Here is a 24,025-nt window from a genome sequence, read left to right as displayed (position 1 = left end):
ATCCCCCCTCCCCCTTCTTTTGCATATGAAAAGACCCTTTACACAAACAGGAGCAAGCTGGAGTAGGTAGTCGAGCGTATTCACATAAAACTTTGGGGCTTGGTTAGGAGTCTGAAAATCAGAGCAATGTTATTTAAAAATAAGCAAAACTATACATTAATTAAAAAAAAAAAACTTTATGGGCTATATAAATAGATTATCTACAAAACATTTATGCAAAGAAAAAATGAGTGTATAATGTCCCTTTAAGGCTTTACTTACATTACTTCGGTATCAGCAGTATATTTTTAGTCAATTCCATTCCTAGAAAAATATTTTACTGCACGTACCTTATCTGCAGGAAAACCTGCACGCCATTCCCCCTCTGAAGTACCTCACTCCTCAGAATGTGTGAGAACAGCAAATGGATCTCAGTTACGTCTGCTAAGATCATAGAAAAACGCAGGCAGATTCTTCTTCCAAATACTGCCTGAGAAAAAACAGCACACTCCGGTGCCATTTAAAAATAACAAACTTTTGATTGAAGAATAAACTAAGTATAAATCACCACAGGCTCTCACGACCTCCTATCTATGTTGAGGCTTGCAAGAGAATGACTGAATATGGCAGTTAGGGGAGGAGCTATATAGCAGCTTTGCTGTGGGTGGACTCTTGCAACTTCCTGTTGGGAAGGAGAATATATTCCATAAGTAATGGATGATCCGTGGACTGGATACACTTAACAAGAGAAAAACTTAAATCAAAAGCAGAAGAATCAAACTGAAACAGCTGCCTGAAGAACTTTTCTACCAAAAACTGCTTCAGAAGAAGCAAATACATCAAAACGGTAGAATTTAGTAAATGTATGCAAAGAGGACCAAATTGCCGCTTTGCAAATCTGATCAACTGAAGCTTCATTCTTAAAAGTCCACGAAGTGGAGACTGATCTAGTAGAATGAGCTGTAATTCTCTGAGGCGGGGCCTGACCCGACTCCAAATAAACTTGATAAAATTCTAGGAATTCTAAAAGAATGCCAAGAAAATTTATGAGAAGAACACCATGAAATGTAAGTCTTCTAAACTCTATAATAAATCTTTCTAGAGACAGATTTATGAGCTTGTAACATAGTATTAATCACTGAGTCAGAGAAACCTCTATGACTTAGAACTAAGCGTTCAATTTCCATACCTTCAAATTTAATGATTTGAGATCCTGATGGAAAAACGGACCTTGAGATAGTAGGTCCGGCCGTAACGGAAGTGGCCAAGGCGGGCAACTGGACATCAGAACCAGATCCGCATACCAAAACCTGTGTGGCCATGCTGGAGCCACCAGCAACACAAAAGACTGTTCCATGATGATTTTGGAGATCACTCTTGGAAGAAGAACTAGAGGCGGGAAGATGTAAGCAGGATAACACCAAGGAAGTGTCAGCGCATCCACTGCTTCCGCCTGAACATCCCTGGACCTGGACAGGTATCTGGGAAGTTTCTTGTTTAAACGAGAGGCCATGAGATCTATCTCTGGAAGACCCCACATCTAATCAATCTGAGAAAACACATCTGGATGGAGAGACCACTCCCCTGGATGTAAAGTCTGGCGGCTGAGATAATCCGCCTCCCAATTGTCTACACCTGGGATATGCACCGCAGAGATTAGACAGGAGCTGGACTCCGCCCAAGCAAGTATCCGAGATACTTCTTTCATAGCTTGGGGACTGTGAGTCCCACCCTGATGATTGACATAAGCCACAGTTGTGATATTGTCTGTCTGAAAACAAATGAACGGTTCTCTCTTTAGCAGAGGCCAGAACTGAAGAGCCCTGAGAATTGCACGGAGTTCTAAAATATTTATTGGTAATCTCGCCTCTTGAGATTTCCAAACCCCTTGTGCTGTCAGAGATCCCCAAACAGCTCCCCAACCTGAAAGACTCGCACCTGTTGAGATCACAGTCCAGATTGGCCGAACAAAAGAAGCCCCTTGAACCAAACTATGGTGATCTATCCACCATGTCAGAGAGTGTCATACATTGGGATTCAAGGATATTAATTGTGATATCTTTGTATAATCCCTGCACCATTGATTCAGCATGCAAAGCTGTAGAGGTCTCGTGTGAAAACGAGCAAAGGGGATCGCGTCCGATGTTGCAGTCATGAGACTTAAAACTTCCATGCACATAGCCATTGAAGGGAATGACTGAGACTGAATCTATCTGGAAGCCTAAAAAGGTGACCCTTGTCTGAGGAATCAAGAAACTTTTTGGTAAATTGATCCTCCAACCATGTTTCCGAAGAAACAACACTAGTTGATTTGTGTGAGATTCTGCAGTACGTAAAGACTGAGCTAGTACCAAGATATCGTCCAAATAAGGAAACACCGCAATACCCTGTTCTCTGATTACAGATAGTAGGGCACCCAGAACCTTTGAAATGATTCTTGGAGCTGTTGCTAGGCCAAAAGGAAGAGCAACAAATTGGTAATGCTTGTCTAGAAAAGAGAATCTCAGAAACTGATAGTGTTCTGGATGAATAGAATATGAAGGTATGCATCCTGCAAATCAATTGTGGACATATAATGTCCTTGCTGAACAAAAGGCAGAATAGTCCTTATAGTCACCATCTTGAAAGTTGGTACACTTACATAACGATTCAAAATTTTCAGATCCAGAACTGGTCTGAATAAATTTTATTTCTTTGGTACAATGAATAGGTTTGAATAAAACCCCAAACCTTGTTCCTGAGGAGGAACTGGCATGACTACCCCTGAAGACTCCAGGTCTGAAACACACTTCAGAAAAGCCTGAGCTTTTACTGGATTAACAGGGATACGTGAGAGAAAAAAACATAATTTATGCTTACCTGATAAATTTATTTCTCTTGTGATGTATCGAGTCCACGGATTCATCCTTACTTGTGGGATATTCTCCTCCCCTACAGGAAGTGGCAGAGAGAGCACCCACAGCAGAGCTGCCTATATAGCTCCCCCCTTAGCTCCACCCCCCAGTCATTCGACCGAAGGCTAGGAAGAAAAAGGAGAAACTATAGGGTGCAGTGGTGACTGAAAGTTTAAAAATAAAAATATATAAATATGCCTGTCTTAATAAACAGGGAGGGCCGTGGACTCGATACATCACAAGAGAAATACATTTATCAGGTAAGCATAAATTATGTTTTCTCTTGTAACATGTATCGAGTCCACGGATTCATCCTTACTTGTGGGATACCAATACCAAAGCTTTAGGACACGGATGAAGGGAGGGACAAGACAGGGACCTTAAACGGAAGGCACCACTGCTTGTAGAACCTTTCTCCCAAAAATAGCCTCCGAAGAAGCAAAAGTATCAAATTTGTAAAATTTGGAAAAAGTATGAAACGAAGACCAAGTCGCCGCATTACTAATCTGTTTAACAGAAGCCTCATTTTTAAAAGCCATGTGGAAGCCACAGCTCTAGTAGAATGAGCAGTAATTCTTTCAGGAGACTGTTGGCCAGCAGTCTCATAAGCCAAACGGATGATGCTTTTCAGCCAAAAGGAAAGAGAGGTAGCCGTAGCCTTCTGACCTCTCCACTTACCAGAATAAACAACAAACAATGAAGATGTTTGACGGAAATCTTTAGTTGCTTGTAAGTAGAACTTTAAAGCACGAACCACATCAAGATTGTGCAACAGACGTTCCTTCTTTGAAGAAGGATTAGGACACAGTGAAGGAACAACAAACTTTTAAATTGATATTCTTATAAGAAACAACCTTAGGAAGAAACCCAGGTTTGGTCGCAAAACCACCTTATCTGCATGGAAAATAAGATAAGGGGAATCACACTGTAAAGCATATAGCTCAGAAACTCTTCGAGCCGAAGAGATAGCTACTAAAAACAAAACTTTCCAAGATAGAAGCTTAATATCCATGGAATACATAGGTTCAAACGAAACCCCTTGAAGAACTTTAAGAACTAAATTTAGGCTCCATGGCGGAGCAACATGTTTAAATACAGGCTTGATTCTGACCAAAGCCTGACTAAATGCTCGAACGTCTGGGACATCTGCCAGACTTTGTGTAGAAGAATAGACAAAGCAGATATTTGTCCTTATAAGGAACTAGCTGATAATCCCTTCTTCAAACCTTCTTGGAGAAAAGACAATATTCTAGGAATCCTAATCTTACTCCACGAGTAACCTTTGGATTCACACCAATAAAGATATTTGCGCCAAATCTTATAATAGATCTTCCTGGTGACAGGCTTTCTAGCCTGAATCAGGGTATCAATGACCGACTCAGAGAAACCACGCTTTGATAGAATCAGGCGTTCAATCTCCAAGCAGTCAGACGCAGAGAAATTAGATTTGGATGCGTGAACAGACCTTGGATTAGAAGGTCCTGCCTCATTGACAGAGTCCATGGTAGAACCGAGGACATGTCCACTAGGTCTGCTTACCAAGTCCTGCGTGGCCACGCAGGTGCTATCAGAATCACCGAAGCTCTCTCCTGCTTTATTCTGGCAACCAGACGTAGGAGAGGAGGAAATACATAGGCCAGATTAAAGGACCAAGGCACTGCTAGAGCATCTATCAGTACCGCCTTGGGATCCCGGGACCTGGACCCGTAACGAGAAAGTTTGGCATTCTGACGGGACGCCATCAGATCCAATTCTGGTGTGCCCCATAGCTGAATCAGCTGGGCAAATACCTCCGGATGGAGTTCCCACTCCCCCAGATGAAAAGTCTAACAGTTCTCTACTCCTGGGATGTGGATTGCTGAGAGATGGCAAGAATGATCCTCTGCCCATCGGATTATTTTGGTTACCTCCATCATCGCTAGAGAACTCCTTGTTCTTCCTTGATGATTGATATAAGCTACAGTCGTGATGTTGTCCGACTGAAACCCGATGAATTTGGCCGCAGCAAGCTGAGGCCACGCCTGAAGCGCATTGAATATCGCTCTCAGTTCTAGAATATTTATCGGAAGAAGAGATTCCTCCCGAGACCATAAGCCCTGTGCTTTCAGAGAGTTCCAGACTGCATCCCAACCTAGCAGGCTGGTATCTGTCGTTGCAATGAGCCACTCTGGCCTGCGGAAACACATTCCCTGAGACAGGTGGTCCTGAGACAACCACCAGAGAAGAGAATCTCTGGTCTCCTGGTCCAGATGCAGTTGAGGAGACAAATCTGCATAATCCCCATTCCACTGTTTGAGCATGCATAGATGTAGTGGTCTGAGGTGTAGGCGGGCAAAAGGAACTATGTCCATTGCCGCTACAATGAGTCTGATTACCTCCATATACTGAGCCACTGATGGCCGAGGAATGGAATGAATAGCTCGGGAAGTGGTTAAAAGCTTTGATTTTCTGACCGCCATCAGAAATATTTTCATTTCTACCGAGTCTATCAGAGTCCCTAGGAAGGAAACTAAATGTCCGTGTGAGACTTGGATAGCTGGAAAGTTGACGCCTGAAATAAGATGTCGTCTAGATAAGGCGTCACTGCTATGCCCCGTGGTCGTAGAACCGCCAGAAGGGACCCTAGCACCCTTGTGAAAATTCTGTGAATAGGCATGTGTAGATACGCATCCTTTAAGTCCACGGTGGTCATATATTGACCCTCCTGGATCAGAGGTATAATAGACCGAATAGTCTCCATCTTGAATGATGGAACTTTGAGGAACTTGTTTAGAATGTTGAGATCCAAGATTGATCTGAAAGGTCCTCTGTTTTGGAAACCACAAACAGGTTTGAGTAAAAACCTAGCCCCTGTTCCTCTTTTGGGACTGGGCGGATCACCCCCATGGTATGTAGGTCTTCTACACAGCGTAAGAACGCCTCTCTCTTTGTCTGGTTTACAGACAATCGAGAAATGTAAAAAGTCTCCCTTGGAAGAGAGCCTTTGAATTCCAGAAAATATCCCTGGGACACAATTTCTAAAACCCAGGGATCGTGAACATCTCTTGCCCAAGCCTGAGCAAAGAGAGAGAGTCTGCCCCCTACTAGATCCGGTCCTGGATCGGGGGCTACCCCTTCATGCTGTCTTAGAGGCAGCAGCAGGCTTCTTGGCCTGTTTACCCTTGTTCCAAGCCTGGTTAGGTCTCCAGACTGACTTGGATTGGGCAAAATTCCCCTCTTGCTTTGCAGCAGAGGAAGCTGAAGCGGGACCACTCTTGAAATTCCAAAAGGAACGAAAATTATTTTGTTTGGTCCTCATCTTATTTGATCTATCCTGAGGGAGGGCATGACCTTTCCCTCCAGTGATGTCTGAAATAATCTCTTTCAGTTCAGGCCTGAATAGGGTCTTTCCTTTGAAAAGAATGTTCAAAAGTTTAGTTTTAGATGACACATCAGCAGACCAGGATCTAAGCCATAACGCCCTGTGTGCTAAAATGGCAAAACATGAATTCTTTGCCGCTAATTTAGCCAGTTGAAAAGCGGCATCTGTAATAAAAGAATTAGCCAATTTAAGGGCCTTAATTCTGTCCAAAATTTCTTCTAATGGAGTCTCCATCTGAAGAGCCTCTTCTAGAGCCTCAAACCAGAAAGCAGCTGCAGTAGTTGCAGGAACAATGCACGCAATAGGTTGAAGAAGAAAACCTTGATGAACAAAAATTTTCTTCAGGAGACCCTCTAATTTTTTATCCACAGGATCTTTGAAAGCACAACTGACTTCAATAGTTATAGTTGTACGCTTAGACAGAGTAGAAATAGCTCCCTCCACCTTAGGAACTGTCTGCCACGAGTCCCGCATGGTGTCAGATATGGGAAACATTTTCTAAAAAACAGGAGGGGGAATGAACGGAATACCTGGTCTATCCCACTCCTTAGCAATAATATTCACAATCCTCTTAGGAACTGGAAAAAAACATCAGTGTAAACAGGAACCTCTAAGTATTTATCCATCTTACACAATTTCTCTGGGACCACTATAGGGTCACAATCATCTAGAGCCGCTAATACCTCCCTGAGCAATAAGCGGAGGTGTTCAAGCTTAAATTTAAAGGCCGTCATATCAGAATCTGTCTGAGGAAGCGTCTTTCCTGAATCAGAAATTTCTCCCTCAGATAACAAATCCCTCACCCCTACCTCAGAGCATTGTGAGGGCATATCAGATACGGCTACTAAAGCGTCAGACTGCTCAGCATTTTTCCTTAACCCAGAGCTGTCCCGCTTTCCTTGAAAACCAGGCAGTCAGGATAAAACCTCTGTGAGGGTTCTATTCATAACTGTGGCCATGTCTAGTAAAATAAATGAATTTGACGCACTAGAGGTATTTGGCGTCACTTGTGCGGGCGTTACTGGTTGTGACACTTGGGGAGAGCTAGATGCTAAACCCTCATTTACTTCTAACTGAGAATCATCTATTGCTCTATTTTTAAGTGCTAATATATGTTCTTTATAGTTTATGGACCTATCAGTACAATTGGGACACATTCTAAGAGGGGGTACCACAATGGCTTCCAAACATATTGAACAAGGATTTTCCTTGGTGTCAGACATGTTAAACAGGTTAGTAATGTAACAAGCAAGCTTGGAAAACACTGTAATCAAAGTAAATAACACTTAGAAATAAAACGGTACTGTGCCTTTAAGAGAAAAAAAGCTGCACAAATTCTTCAAAACAGTGTAAAAAAGCAGTAAACATAACAAAATTTTTACAGTAGTATCATATAGCCTTAGTAACTTTGCACAGCTATGCAAATAAACAATTAACCCCTTAATGGCAAAACCGGATAAAAAAAAAACATCAAAACCAGTAAAAAAGACTTTCAGCACTTTACCACAGTTCTGCTGTGGCTCCTACCTGCCCTTCAGAACAATTTGTGGGGAAAAAAACTTCTTTTACAGCCCTCAAACACGGCAGGAACCTCTGGAGAAGCAGTTAGAAGTCTCAGAGGAAAAGAAACTGCACAACTGAGGCACGAAAATAGGCCCCTCCCAACTCACTCAATGTTTTGAGGCCTAACAGACAAACACTAGAGTGTCTCTAAATTAACCATGTGGGTTAGAAAACTCAAAAACAAGCCACAATGACCCCATTAGTCCCTTCAAAAAAACGTTATAATTGCATCATTCACTGAATAAACAAAAATGTTTTTTACCAAACAGTGTCACCAGTAACTAATGAGCCCTTCATGCAAGCTGAAATTCCTATCCAAGTGTCTGAATACAGCTTACCCTTCCCTTATGGGGATATTTTGCTAGCCTTTTCTAGAAATAACATAGTCTGTCTAGAAAAAAAAATAGACTGAACATACCTTAATGCAGTTTAGCCTGCAAACTGTTCCCCCAACTGAAGTTTTCCTGTACTCTTCAGCCCTTGTGAGAACAGCAGTGGATCTTAGTTACAAGATGCTAATATCATCATCCTCCTTGCAGAAATCTTCATCCCTTTTCTGCCAGAGAGTAAATAGTACACACCGGTACCATTTAAAAATAAACTTTTGCTTGAGAAAATAAAAACCTAACATTTTTGTCACCACACTCCTCTTTGCCCTTCCTAGCAGTTAAGCAGGCAGAGAGAATGACTGGGGGGTGGAGCTAAGGGGGGAGCTATATAGGCAGCTCTGCTGTGGGTGCTCTCTCTGCCACTTCCTGTAAGGGAGGAGAATATCCCACAAGTAAGGATGAATCCATGGGCTCGATACATCTTACAAGAGAAATCTTCTCACAGGAGGTCTTACTTTGAATCCTATTCGATACCCTTGAGAGACAATGCTCTGAATCCAATGATTTTGGAAAACCTTAATCTGCCCCCTACCAGCTGAGCTGGAATGAGGGCCGCACATTCATGCGGACTTAGGGGCTGACTTTGGTTTCCTAAATGGCTTGGATTTATTCCAATTTGAGGAAGGCTTCCAATTGGAAGCAGATTCCTTGGGAGGAGGATTGAGTTTTTGTTCCTTATTCTGACGAAAGGAACGAAAACGGTTAGAAGCCTTAGATTTACCCTTAGGTTTTTTATCCTGAGGCAGAAAAACTCCTTTTCCTCCAGTGATAGTTGAAATAATAGAATCCAACTGAGAACCAAATAAATTATTACCTTGGAAAGAAAGAGATAGTAATCTAGATTTAGATGTCATATCAGCATTCCAAGATTTAAGCCACAAAGCTCTTCTAGCTAATACAGCTAAAGACATGGATCTAACATCAATTTTGATAATATCAAAAATGGCATCATAAATAAAATGATTAGCATGTTGCAGTAAGTGAATAATGCTAGATATGTCAGAATCCAATTCTTGTTGCTCTAAATTCTCCAACCAGAACGTTGATGCAGCCGCAACATCAGCCAAAGAAATAGCAGGTCTGAGAAGATGACCTGAATATAAATAGGCCTTCCTTAGATAAGATTCAAGCTTCCTATCTAAAGGATCCTTAAAGGAAGTACTATCTTCCATAGGAATAGTGGTACGTTTAGCAAGAGTAGAAATAGCCCCATCAACTTTGGGGATTTTTTGCCAAAACACTATAGATTTTGCTGGTAAAGGATACAATTTTTTAAACCTTGAAGAAGGAATAAAAGAAGTACCTGGCTTATTCCATTCCCTAGAAATCATATCAGAAATAGCCTCAGTAATAGGAAAAACCCCTGGAGAAACCACAGGAGGTTTAAAAACAGCATTTAAACGTTTATTAGACTGAACGTCAATAGGACTGGCTACCTCAATATTACCTCAAGTAATTAACACTTCTTTTAATAAAGAACGCATATACTCTATTTTAAATAAATAAGTAGATTTGTCAGTATCAATGTCTGAGGAAGCATCTTCTGTCCCGGATAGATCCTCATCAGAAGAGGATAAATTATTATGTTGTTGGTCATTTGAAATTTCATCAACTAAATGAGACGTTTTAAAAGACCTTTTACGTTTATTAGAAGATGGAAATGCAGACAAAGCCTTCAGAATAGAATCAGAAACAAATTCTTTAACATTTACAGGTATATCATGCACATTAGAAGTTGAAGGAACTGCAACTGGCAATGTACTATTACTGATGGAAACACTATCTGCATGTAAAAGTTTATCATGACAACTATTACAAATGACATTCGATGAAATAATTTTTACAATTTTACAACAAATGCACTTAGCTTTGGTAGAACCGATGTCAGGCAGCAATGTTCCAGCAGAAACTTCTGAGACAGGATAAGATTGGGACATCTTGCACAATGTAAGAGAAAAAAAACAACATATAAAGCAAAATTATCTATTTCCTTATATGACAGTTTCAGGAATGGGAAAAAATGCAAAAGCATAGGCCTCTGATAGAGAAAAAAGCAAGAGGCAAACATACAAGGGGTATTGAAATAATGAAAAAGTTTGACACACAACGTAACGTAAACTTTTTTGGCGCCAAAAATAACCGGAAATGACACACTCGCGTCACTAATGATGCCGCCGTGTGAAAGGTCTCGGTGTCACTTATGACGCCGGAAATGACGAAGTTGCGTCATAAACTTATTTTTTCTGCGCCAAAAAATAATTTTCGCGCCAAGAATGACGTAATAAAGTTTAGCATTTGACGCACCCATGGGCCTAATACCCGCAATAGCAAGAAGTAGTCAATTGAAAAAAAGACTAAACCCCTGGTAAGAAATACATTTCTTAAAATGTTTATATTCCCCAAATATGAAACTGACAGTCTGCAGAAGGAAATACATGAACCTGACTCATGGCAAATATAAGTACAATACATATATTTTGAACTTTATATAAATGCATAAAGTGCCAAACCATAGCTGAGGTGTCTTAAGTAATAAAAAACATACCAAAAGACACCCATCCACATATAGGAGATAGCCAAACCAGTACTAAAACAGTTATTAGTAGAGGTAATGGTAAATTGAGAGTATATCGTCGATCTGAAAAGGGAGGTAGGAGATGAATCTCTACGACCGATAACAGAGAACCTATTAAATAGACCCCCGTTAGGGAAATCATCATATTCAATAAGCGATACTCCCTTCACGTCCCTCTGACATTCGCTGTACTCTGAGAGGAATCGGGCTTCAACAATGCTGAGAAGCGAATATCAACGTAGAAATCTTAGCACAAACTTACTTCACCACCTCCATAGGAGGCAAAATTTGTAAAACTGAATTGTGGGTGTGGTGAGGGGTGTATTTATAGGCATTTTGAGGTTTGGGAAACTTTGCCCCTCCTGGTAGGATTGTATATCTCATATGTCACTAGCTCATGGACTCTTGCCAATTACATGAAAGAAAACACGTTTGCAATATACTTCTATTAGCAAAAATACATGTTATTACTGTTTGTCAACAGCACACACACAAATACTGTGAGGAGCACGCACCAGTATTCAAAGATCATGTTCATTTCAATTAGATTATAAATAGTTTACAAAATAAGATTATAATCTGGTCGTCATGACCAATGGCTGCTTCATTCTAAATAGCAGCAAAACTGTTGTATATACACAGATAAAAAAAAAAAAAACTATTACAAATACACACGTTCATAAAAAGCAATGGAATTGTATTAAAAAATGCTTAATAGGCCAACTTAAGAAACTTACACATAAATGTCATCACGTTCCATAATGCTACTTAAGTTTTCATCCGTTGAAAATATTCTGTGAAATCTATGGTTGTAAATATCTGTGACTACCATCTAAACAAAGAAAGAAATAGATAATGAAGAATTCTGAACAGCATGAAGGCAATTAAACTAGGGAAAAATATCACTTTTGTAATATCATACCTACCTTTTCTGGAGATACTTCAGACAATGTGGAAAGGGCTGTACAAAGATCCATTATATTTCCAATTTTTGGGACAATTACTTTGTACTACAACAAAAAAAAAATTTATCATTGAACTGCTACAAATGGGGAAGCCCATTTCCTATTTATATTAATCAAACAACAGCAAATAAAGTATGTATGTATCTCTTGTTTCTCTATGACTCAAACAGTGAGGGACTGGATAATATTTAAAAAAAAAAAAAAGAAAAAGAAAAAAAATTTTTTTAAAAAGTCAGAGGAGGTAAGAAGGCAGCAGTACAATCAAGACATGTCCTTTTATTTACTGTCACTCTTAAAAATGCAAAGCAAAATTATATTCAAGGAGAATACAAATGTGTGATATTGTCTAAATCTTAAACAAAACAGAGCAGATCTTACCTGCATAGGCTTGGAAAGTGGATCCAGTCTAACTAGGTATACTTCTAGCGCTCTCTCTTTTTTCATGGGTAGCGGAAGTGTTAAGTAACAAAAAGGATCAAACGTTACAGATATTTTAGCACACTCAGGACATACTAGGGTGGACTTAAATAAACCATGAAATATATCAACAATGACCGAATCATTTCTTTTTATATGATTCTCCCAGGCTTCTTCCGCAACTACCTAAGACAAATAGAAAAAAACATAATAAAGCAATAGAAAATTAAAAGCATAATAAATAAAAACAAAATAACTGTAATAATTAAAAAAAAAAAATAAGGCTCAATTACCTTGTCCGGCCTACCATCAGCATCTTTTAATTGGATATAAGGCTTCTTTCTGATTCGATTTAAATCTTCATGTAAGCCATCTAATAAAAAGGCAAGCAACTCTTGGCAATCTTGTTGCTGATAACCAGAAAATTGAGGTGCAAAACGTCCAACCTGAGTCTAAAAATATACATATAATTATTATTTTGTGTGAACTGGGGAAAATGCAAAACTATAACCTTTACACTTATGATAAATTCATTTAGTTATATTCAGATATGGTAACATCCCCAGTTGACATTACTTCTTCAGGACTTCTCTTTTAGCTGGCTTCAGTTTATGAAAAGACACGCTAAGGCCTACTGAAGAGAAAAAGGGATTGTGCTCAAAATAGAAAAGTCTGCACAACAAAAGGATGTTTTGGGTTAAGAATTGAGCATCTTACAAAGGAAATTATTTAACATATAGGTACAATTATCATATTCTTTTGGTAACATAACTCATGAGTTAATACCAAAGGAGCCATATGAAGACACAGGTGGAGCATACAGCTAAAGTCCAAGATTAATCCATAATGCTGACAGAATTAGCTAAAATGTAACTTTTAAATGGTGGCTACATATTCCTCATGAATATGGCACTAATCCAATGAAATAGAATATTTAGATATTTTCATTTTGTGGCTGTAACACAAACCCCACAATATATTTTTTTCAGTCACAATGTGTAACCATACATGATATATGACTACTCAGCAAAGACTGTTTTTCCTCTGCAATTTAGAGAAAAATGCACTAAATACGCACTAGTATCAATAATATATATGAACTAGTGTAGTTCCTAAATATTTATGGGAACCTCTGATTCACTCAGATTATTTATTGTCTATTTTACCCTTAACATGACTTACCAAACTTATAAACCTAAAATGCAATGATCCACAAACTCAGTAAACACAATCTCTACAAATGTGTAAAGAGCAGCTTTCAACCAAGTAGTGGCACCTTGGGGTCCTGCTTTCAACACAAAATCAACCATACAAAAAACATTGGGCTCCATGCACTAACCAGAGGAGGCTGCTTTGGAGTTCTTGTGGTGCAGGCTTGGTCATGTGAGCCTGCTTACCTCAAGTAAGAAGCAGCGGCCATACAACCACTGTTTTTTAAACTAATGACCCAAACTCATTCATTCAGGGTGACGGATAGGCCCTGCTTTTTGTACAATTGGGGAGTGGTGCTGCACAAGGAAATCCTTGTGCAATGATAACTGTGGGCTGCAAATGAACATCAAGGTGGACAGGGAAGTTCCCGAGTTGTGTTCCTTGTCCATTCATCAGTATATGGAACCCATAATTTCTACAAATCAAGATGCTTGCTAGTGATCCCAACAAGTACTTAAGGACACACCATGAACAAAATGCCCCAAACACTCAAAGGCTTTTTACGTGACCCCTCTCAACAAAAAAAAAGAAATCACCCCAGCACACGACCATCTTGCAACTAAATGCCCCCTAAAAAATGACATACCAACACAAACTATGAAGGGCACAATGTTACATATTCAATGGAACAATACAATAACAATTTATACTCTAAATGGAAACACTGCATCGACCCTCAAAAGTCGCTGTTCCCCAAATAGTTAAATAAAAGTTCTAAAAACACCACAAAATAGAGAGCAACACTAAAAAGAAAATAAAGACATTGTTTTTCTAAAGATACAAAATAGAGTTGATTAGTCTAATCACATAGTTAAATGTCTAGTAATGGGGGGCGGAGCCTACACTCAATCCGGCAAGACGTGTCTCAATGAAGCTCTGTGAGCCTGAAACTAGATATACAAGTTTTTCACAGTTAATTTTGATATTTCTTATTCTAAAGCAGCTAATTACTACTGCTGACAGACTCTAAGAGTGGATACCCCGACAGAGCTCATGCCTATGTCTGTTGAGGCAGCTACGTGACAAGTTTCTTCTCAAAATTGGAAGCCATCTTAAAAAGGCCCTGCTGCTATGCAGTGAGTTGTAGATATAGAAGAAGCTCCTATATGGCTTGGGGAGCGTAGGTCTGGAGCTGCCGTACCATTACCCCCCCCCCCAAACTCCGGGGTTACGATATCCTAGAATAGGATAACAAGTGCAAGCCTTCTGCTCTGATCAGTTACTTGCTCTACAGTACAAACTTTTCTCTACAATGGCAATGATTACGGAGGAGGCACTGCTGGGTCTGCTGGACGATCACTTTCAAAAATTGCACCAGCTACTTGAGAATTGTTTTAAGGGGAGAATTGCTGAGGGCGAAAACTGTGAGGAGATGATAGAACCTGTTTCCCCTCCCGGTGAGTCCACAGTAATGGTGGCTGAAGTTCAGCCTATAGAAGGGGCGCATTCACCCCCTACACTGAGCCCTACAGCAAACTTGGATTTGGAGAGAGCAAAGGAGATAAAGGATGATAGTGGCGAAAATGCGATCTACCCCGTGGAATCCCCACGGCTTGTACTTGCTTACCCATGGAGAATTGGGTCCCTGTCCCTGTGCCTGTGCGGTAGCCGGGGATGGCGCTCTGGAGAAAAACATATGGGACTTGGATCCTGCTGAGCTTGGGTTCCTCGACCCCAATGGGAAGTTTCCTTCATTTGCCCATACACAAGCTCGGCCGGTTCGGGAAGCACCACAGGTATGGACCTTCTCCCTACTCAGAGACAGTGGAGCTTTGGTGCTGCGGTTGCGGGCCGCAGACGGGGGAGAGACTTCTGGTCCTGGGAGTTTATGTGCCTAGATCTGAGGGCCCTGGACAGCGCGGTTCTTGCTGAAAGACAAGGTGTGGGCTGAAATGGGTATAAGTCCCGGGACCTATACTCAAATTTTGCGACCAGGTACCCTGACCCGGGAAATATTAAAGGACTACTAGCATAATAGCTCATTGTATTTTGGACAGGGGTTTGCTACACTTGGGGGCAAAGACATTTATCTGTAGTGGACACTGATCATATATGACATCCTATTGAAGGGTCTGATGTTACTGAACTTGTATGTGACGGATAATTTAAGAAAATACCCCATACACTATTTGTCAACCTTTTTTTTTTTTAGCAGCGAATTCCACACATAATAGATCGCTATTGACTACGATATACAGATAGGTGTATGCACACACTTAACCTATAGGGAGCGTAGTACCGTGATTTCTCTGAACTTATGTTAGCATCACTGATCTAGTATTCATACCCAAGCGATGTGAGATAGAATTGATGCACTCCACTGTACAGTCAATAATACTGCCCAAGCTTAGCAGTGTTCTGTGATGTATTTGATGTCTTGTGCTTCTTTATAGAGTGTTAATCCCTGCTTACAGTTAACACACAATGATATTGTCATATATGCTGTGAATATTTAAATCCTTGCTATTATGTCCTTATAGCTGATGTTAATATTTTAAAGACTAATATGTTCTTCGCACACTCTCATATATAGAAATATACCCCCTTATGTTACACTGTTATTTCCACCCTTAACTCCAGCGCCCCTAAATATCGCTTATTCTCTCTTTCTTGTTTGAGAGCTAACAAGGTATGGAACCATTACCTACGTGATATATATGTGCCTATCTCCTTCACCTATTTTCCCAGTTATAGAATAAATAATATGCAGTTCTAGCGGACCCAAAAGATACATGTTGTACCTAATGTTACTCCCTGAATATTTTAGAGAGGTACTGTTTTCTCTTTTCTTTTTCTAAAATATAAAATGAGGTCTGGTTCATGAGATCCAAAAGTGGTCTCCTCTAATTAAATGACCCCTCTACATGTTTGTTCTAGAGTTGTGAGGTCCAAAAGTGTCCTCAAGTGTCATATTGGGAGTGGTATAGTGGTTGGCATACAAGTAGTACAGTATTTTTGTTGAACTGACTGCAATCTGAGATGCATAATTTGTACCATGATTATGTCTTTTTGTCTTTTGATATCTGTATGCCTTAACTTACACCTCAAATAAAAAAAATAAAAAAAAATGTCTAGTAATAATTTTCCATTCAGTTTTAAATTAATGAAGAGAAACACCAACTCTGTGAAATAACATTAACTTAATTTGTGGATGAGTGGAGTTTGTTGCCAACCGATCTAATTTTCCTATTTTTCCCCTTAACAGAAGATATAGAACATTAGGTTTTGAAACTGGTGTCATATTTTTCAGACATTTATTCAAAATAATGGGATTTACATTTTTTCACATATGTTTTAGTACTCTCTAATTTATTTATTTTTGCATACAGAGATATTAAATAAATGTATATGTATTAAATTAAGCAACCATATTTTGTTTATTTAGACGATAGATGTCCCAACTTGCTTTTTAATGCTGCTGTCTATTTTGTGGTGTTTTAAGTATAACTTTGGTGGACTTGCCCTTTTTGGTACCAAATTTAAAAAATAAAAATAATAAAAAATAATAATAATAATAATAATAAAATAATAATAATAATAAAAATACACACACACACATATATATATATATATATATATATATATATATATATATATATATACACACACACTTTTCTAAACTTAATAAGATCACAGACTTCCTAAACTTAAACATTAAACTTTCGATTTCATATAGAGATGTTTTACGCCTACATATTCTCTTGGAAAAGGTTATTGGGTTTTACAGCTGAACAGGAAGCGTGGTCTAGGGCGGTTGTTTGCACAAAGAATGCCCTTTACTGCGTCCCACTCTTAGAACTAAACATTAAACGTCTAATGCAATGGTATCTTACTCCTTTACGCTGTGGTGAGCCCATATTTGGTGAGAATGCCCACGATTACGTACACTTTGGAATACCTTGTTTAGAAAATGTGCTAAAATAGGGATCAATCTTCCATATAGGGCCCCAAGCTGCCCTGTTTCATTTCAGTTTAAAAGAATCACCTCTCCATGACTGTTTATTTTGTGTCTATCTTTTCACAGGGGCTAAAGTAACCATAGCCAGAAGATGAAAACGACAGGCCAGGTTGGACAGAGATGGACCTATGGAAGATTATGTTTTCTCATTGCATAACAAAATCGACCTACATTGCCTAATTTGGGAATCCTGGGGGAAGGTGAAGAGTTGCAGAATGCTGTGGAAACCCTGAGGGTTTTGACCCCCCTCTCCTCTTTTCTTGCTGTCTTGTTTGACCTAAGTTTATTGCTTAGTAGTGTACGGCTGGTGCGTAGCCTTGAGGGACCATATAATATTCTTTGTTAATTCATATATATTATTTATATACACGCCCTTATGCCATTAGCTTGTTTATCTTATTCTTGCTGTTGATTTCAACAGGATCCTTCTTAGCTTTTAATTTCTGATATATTGTACGATCTAAGAGTGGCCACTTACTTATTGCTCAGAAGAACTCCAAGCACATTTTCCTTATGGTTTCATACTTACAAATATGAGGTTTCTTCTTTTTTTCTTCTTAATAAACAAATGTAGTCATTTAAACTACAGGGAGTGCAGAATTATTAGGCAAATAAGTATTTTGACCACATCATCCTCTTTATGCATGTTGTCTTACTCCAAGCTGTATAGGCTCGAAAGCCTACTACCAATTAAGCATATTAGGTGATGTGCATCTCTGTAATGAGAAAGGGTGTGGTCTAATGACATCAACACCCTATATCAGGTGTGCATAATTATTAGGCAACTTCCTTTCCTTTGGCAAAATGGGTCAAAAGAAGGACTTGAGAGGCTCAGAAAAGTCAAAAATAGTGAGATATCTTGCAGAGGGATGCAGCACTCTTAAAATTGCAAAGCTTCTGAAGCGTGATCATCAAACAATCAAGCGTTTCATTCAAAATAGTCAACAGGGTCGCAAGAAGCGTGTGGAAAAACCAAGGCACAAAATAACTGCCCATGAACTGAGAAAAGTCAAGCGTGCAGCTGCCAAGATGCCACTTGCCACCAGTTTGGCCATATTTCAGAGCTGCAAAATCACTGGAGTGCCCAAAAGCACAAGGTGTGCAATACTCAGAGACATGGCCAAGGTAAGAAAGGCTGAAAGACGACCACCACTGAACAAGACACACAAGCTGAAACGTCAAGACTGGGCCAAGAAATATCTCAAGACTGATTTTTCTAAGGTTTTATGGACTGATGAAATGAGAGTGAGTCTTGATGGGCCAGATGGATGTGTCCGTGGCTGGATTGGTAAAGGGCAGAGAGCTCCAGTCCGACTCAGACGCCAGCAAGGTGGAGGTGGAGTACTGGTTTGGGCTGGTATCATCAAAGATGAGCTTGTGGGGCCTTTTCGGGTTGAGGATGGAGTCAAGCTCAACTCCCAGTCCTACTGCCAGTTTCTGGAAGACACCTTCTTCAAGCAGTGGTACAGGAAGAAGTCTGCATCCTTCAAGAAAAACATGATTTTCATGCAGGACAATGCTCCATCACACGCGTCCAAGTACTCCACAGCGTGGCTGGCAAGAAAGGGTATAAAAGAAGAAAATCTAATGACATGGCCTCCTTGTTCACCTGATCTGAACCCCATTGAGAACCTGTGGTCCATCTTCAAATGTGAGATTTACAAGGAGGGAAAACAGTACACCTCACTGAACAGTGTCTGGGAGGCTGTGGTTGCTGCTGCACGCAATGTTGATGGTGAACAGATCAAAACACTGACAGAATCCATGGATGGCAGGCTTTTGAGTGTCCTTGCAAAGAAAGGTGGCTATATTGGTCACTGATTTGTTTTTGTTTTGTTTTTGAATGTCAGAAATGTATATTTGTGAATGTTGAGATGTTATATTAGTTTCACTGGTAAAAATAAATAATTGAAATGGGTATATATTTGTTTTTTGTTAAGTTGCCTAATAATTATGCACAGTAATAGTCACCTGCACGCACAGATATCCCCCTAAAATAGCTATAACTAAAAACAAATTAAAAACTACTTCCAAAACTATTCAGCTTTGATATTAATGAGTTTTTTGGGTTCATTGAGAACATGGTTGTTGTTCAATAATAAAATTAATCCTCAAAAATACAACTTGCCTAATAATTCTGCACTCCCTGTAGATGCATACTCTATCTGAATCATAAAAGAAACGTTTTGGATTTTGTGTCCCTTCAACTGCTAGCTTAAACACAAATTATTACAAATATTAATTTTTTTTAAAAAGCTCCACATAGGTTATTTAAAGATACTAAAGGAAGGTAGAGATCCAATCTCTCCCAGAATGACTATCACATGTACAACACATGCACACACTAGAATGATACAACTATTACATAGCAAACAAATTCAATACATCCTGTGCATTACAACACAGGTGAGATTCTACAATTAATGTAACATATTTTGCACAACGTTTAATTTTCTTCTGCTATAGGATATGGAGAATGGGGATAAATATTTATCTATCACTGAGGTGTTATTGAAATTTACAGAATTTTTTGCTTTATGTCTTCTCTACCCTAAGTTTCTAGACTTTTGGGGGCCCATATACCATTTAGCTTGCTCTTGGGAAGAAGCTTGTATGTTTTCTTGTAGATTCTTCCATGAACTACTATATTTTACTAATGTGGACAGTAATGTATGGCTAGCTGGTGATGGGTGTTCTTTATGTAAGAGACATTGTATATATATATATATATATATATACATATATATATATATATATATATATATATATATATATATTGTATATATATTATGTGCTGATGATAATAAAGCAAAATACATTTTCTGAAACTGGAAAATAAATAAATAAATCAATAAAAGCAAGTATTGTGATTTTTTGAGAACTCCCCAAATACATTTGAGGGTTCTGGTTGTTTATAAATAACAATTGATTATGACAAAAGGATTACTACCCACTGGCTCTATGAAAAACAGCTGTGATATGAGCAATAATAAGTTTTCACTTTTTAAACTGCAATACTACTACATTTTTTATGCCAGTTTTAAGAAACTTCAAATTTATAACCATCTAGAGTATATATATATATATATTATATAGACACACACAAGCATGCATCAATAAACACACATTTATAAAGATATGAAATATGAGCGATACATTTTAAAATATTTAGCTTATTTTGTAACAAAGTAATCACTACACACCTTGAATGCCCTTGGAGTTACATAACTGTATTTCCCTGACCACATTTGCTTGATGAGATCAGCATAGGATTTGGCAATTTCTCCTCTCATTCCCAAAGGGTTATCCAGATTCAGTTCATCTTGGTACTTGTCATTAAGGAAGTATTCAGTTAATGGTGATGTATTACTTAAACACTGAAAAAAAAAAGATTTATATATTACAATTTTAAATTCAAAACATGTCTATTCCAGACTATTAAAAGATTCACATGGCTTTTTCTAATGTAATGTCAATTGAGAAAAAACAGTCACTGCATAGTTTTCAACTGGTTCTGCATTGTTCTATTCAGATACTTGTTTGAAACTTTTTGCTTTCTATATGATTGCCTGATTGGTGCCTCCCCTCCTCCTCCTGCTATAGCACCCCTGCATCTTTTTCTTTTTTTTTGTTAAACAATATTGATTCTTCTGAAATTTCTAGTCTCCTCATTCTTTAGTAATGACATTGTTAAATTATGTTCCAGAAAGATAAGTCAAACTAAAAATTTAAATGATTTATGCTGGTGGTAAAATGGGTAACGTAGTCATTTCTGTCCATTCCCTCTAGTCTAAGGAGGCCTCTCCCTCATTGATAAGTACTATCTAGGGTGAACCAAGATACAGGTTTATAAATAAATATGTCAGGGTATCTATGAATAGCATTAAATAAACTACATAGGTATCATAAAATCTAATATTTCATTTCTGGCTAAATATTTTGAAGTGAATTGGTCTCATAGCAGACCAGCCCTAAAACATTTTTTTCTGATCAAATACATCCAAATGTGAACAAAGAAAAAAACATTTGGTCTAATTAGTTCAGGCGGTCATTTCAAAGGCCAGTGGGCCACTTCAAAGTAAATATTAGCATTTTGAAACCCTCTGATGTGTAGGTCCATATATGGAGTTTCCTGCCCAAAATGGATAATAGATTTACAGACCCCCTCACTGCTCAATACAGAGGGAGCCTAAATGTCTGAATAAATCAGATAAGCAAACACCAAGGCCCAGGAAATAGCCCTTAGCATATAGGTGATAAATTGTCCCATCCTAAGCTCCAATATGCAGCTCCCAGACAAATTGGCATTTCAAGTCTCTGTATGACAAGGGAAAAATAAATCTTACAAAAGAATTGTGCCAAATGTTCATGTAAGTTTAAGATACTCAAATGAACATGTATATTCAGACACATATTAAATATGAACATAAAAATCTGAGATATTGTCTATGCCTAAAAAGGGTAATATTGGAAGCTGAAAACCTAAGAATCTATATTTCGACATGTCTTGCATTGTAACTCTCAAATATATTTTTAAAATACAACTTGTATTTAAATTTCAAGTATAATTGATTCTCAGAATGTATATATATATATATATATCCTGAGAAGAAATGACTAATAGTAACATATTAGATAAATATTTGCTGAGCTTGATAAATACTGTTTAAAAGTTTGACATTTTTAATAACATTTGTTTCTTTATTTTACAGACAGCAAGATGACCTATGAATATTAGCCATACACATGGAAATACGTGGATATTTTCTATTTTAACATAGAAATTGGTAAAATAATGGTGTTTGGTGTCAAATTGTACATGTTCTGTTATGTCAAATGAAATATAGATACTGACAAGAGAGGTTTATTAATACAAGAAGTTATAATGTGTTAAATAATCACTTTATAAGGATATATTAAGATGTGGAAATAAATGAATGGTAAGACTATACTTCTGGTTGTCTGCTGCCCCCTAGGGGATTAGAAATGGTATAACAGCCAAATAAATTAACTATTGGAACACATGCAGAGGCAGATGAGCCAATCAGGGAGGCGTCTCCCAAATAATCAATCAATGCTAGCATCCGAAGAGCCAATCCGAAAAGACAAGCACTGTGGGGCATTTCCAAATAATCACTGATGATTAGAATAAAAAGGGGTGGGATTATATTGCGTGATATAACCCCAGGTAAGAGAGAAAACCTGGGCCTAATTTTATCCATCTTGCAAAAATTACCTCTTTTAATTTATGAGGTGAAATTGGATTTATCAGAGGAACCCTGAAATAATTGATTTGCTTTTTTGGTGATGTATGACTGCTCTATATTTTATATATCTTAAAGCAAATACATTCATTATTGCTAAAGTCTAATTGCAGTTAGTAAATTTACAAGAGTACTTTGTATTTTAGCTTGCATTCATAATGTGTAGTGTAGTTTAAAACTAATCTTTTGTTTGCCAAGTAATTTATAATTGTAGCCATATAAATATGTTTTAGAATTTGTCTTAATTGTAGATAATTAAGAATTTATTTCAGCTTAGATACATTGGCATATAAACTGGCTGTTTACATTAAGAATATATATAACTTCTTGTGTTTTAATTAGAGTTGTATAGAATCATTTGTGGGCTAAATAGCTTAAGTATATTTGTCTGGGAGGTTAACAAACCATACCTTGGCATCTCATTGTGATATTTAAATGCAACTCTGATTTGGGAGATTATTGTGGCATAGCATATTATAACAGCATAAATGTGTATATTTTGATTCATAACCTGGTTCCTATAAATATAATTCGATGTGTCTATAAATTGTAACTAATATAAAGAATTTGGAAATTTACATTAATTTTAATTGTTTTGTATATGCATTTGGGGGGGGGGGTTTGCTTTAAAGAATAATTATTAAATATATTGTATTATAATCCGGCCATATACTGACAAATATAAATATAGTTTTACTACAATCATAATTGAAACAGTAAAGAATATATCATTTAGAATACCTTTTACATTTACAATACATAAAGGGACACAAAACACAAAATTTTTCTTTCATGATTGAAACAGATCATACAACTTTAAACAACTTTTTAATTGACTTCTGTTATCTAATTTGCTTCATTCTCTTGATATCCTTTGTTGAAGGAGTAGTAAGGTACTGTTGGAGGCTAATTGAAAGCCAATGACAAAAGGCATATATGTGCCTCAGCAGCTTCTGAGCCTATCTAGGTATACTTTTCAACAATGGGTACAAAGAGAACAAAACAAATTAGACAATAGAAATAAATTGGACAGTTATTTAAATTTGCATGCTACATCTGAATTATGAAAGAAGAAATGTGAGTTTCATGTCTGTTTAACTTGGGTATTTACCTAAATAAATTATCACAACAATATGACAGAAATACATTTAAATGTAATAGGAGTTGTGGGTGTAGAATTTGCTAAATCCACTTTCCTTTATTACCATATATAACATAGAACTAACTTAGTTTGATTCTAAGAAAGAAAAAACATAATTTATGCTTACCTGATAAATTCCTTTCTTCTGTAGTGTGATCAGTCCACGGGTCATCATTACTTCTGGGATATTACTCCTCCCCAACAGGAAGTGCAAGAGGATTCACCCAGCAGAGCTGCATATAGCTCCTCCCCTCTACGTCACTCCCAGTCATTCGACCAAGGACCAACGAGAAAGGAAAAGCCAAGG

At 38.0% G+C, this 24,025-nt stretch overlaps 1 protein-coding gene across 2 annotated transcripts in view; it reads right to left on the bottom strand.

The window, feature by feature from the left end:
* Positions 1–24,025, bottom strand: part of USP15 (ubiquitin specific peptidase 15) — a 449,675-nt gene that overhangs the window by 296,804 nt on the left and 128,846 nt on the right. For both annotated transcript variants that reach the window (XR_008402812.1, XM_053716753.1), the window contains exons 8-12: positions 20,517–20,690; positions 12,437–12,595; positions 12,105–12,329; positions 11,688–11,771; positions 11,499–11,593 (exon numbers count right to left, since the gene is read on the bottom strand). Coding sequence is in view for 1 of the 2 variants with exons in the window: in XM_053716753.1 (XP_053572728.1) it covers positions 11,499–11,593; positions 11,688–11,771; positions 12,105–12,329; positions 12,437–12,595; positions 20,517–20,690 (737 nt within the window). In the remaining variant the exon portion in view is untranslated. The remainder of the gene's footprint in view (positions 1–11,498; positions 11,594–11,687; positions 11,772–12,104; positions 12,330–12,436; positions 12,596–20,516; positions 20,691–24,025) is intronic.

This window comes from Bombina bombina, chromosome 6 (genome assembly GCF_027579735.1).
Source record: "Bombina bombina isolate aBomBom1 chromosome 6, aBomBom1.pri, whole genome shotgun sequence".
Taxonomy (NCBI): domain Eukaryota; kingdom Metazoa; phylum Chordata; class Amphibia; order Anura; family Bombinatoridae; genus Bombina; species Bombina bombina.
The sequence above is the reverse complement of the archived record's forward strand: the minus strand, read 5'-3'. Positions and strand labels throughout refer to the sequence as shown.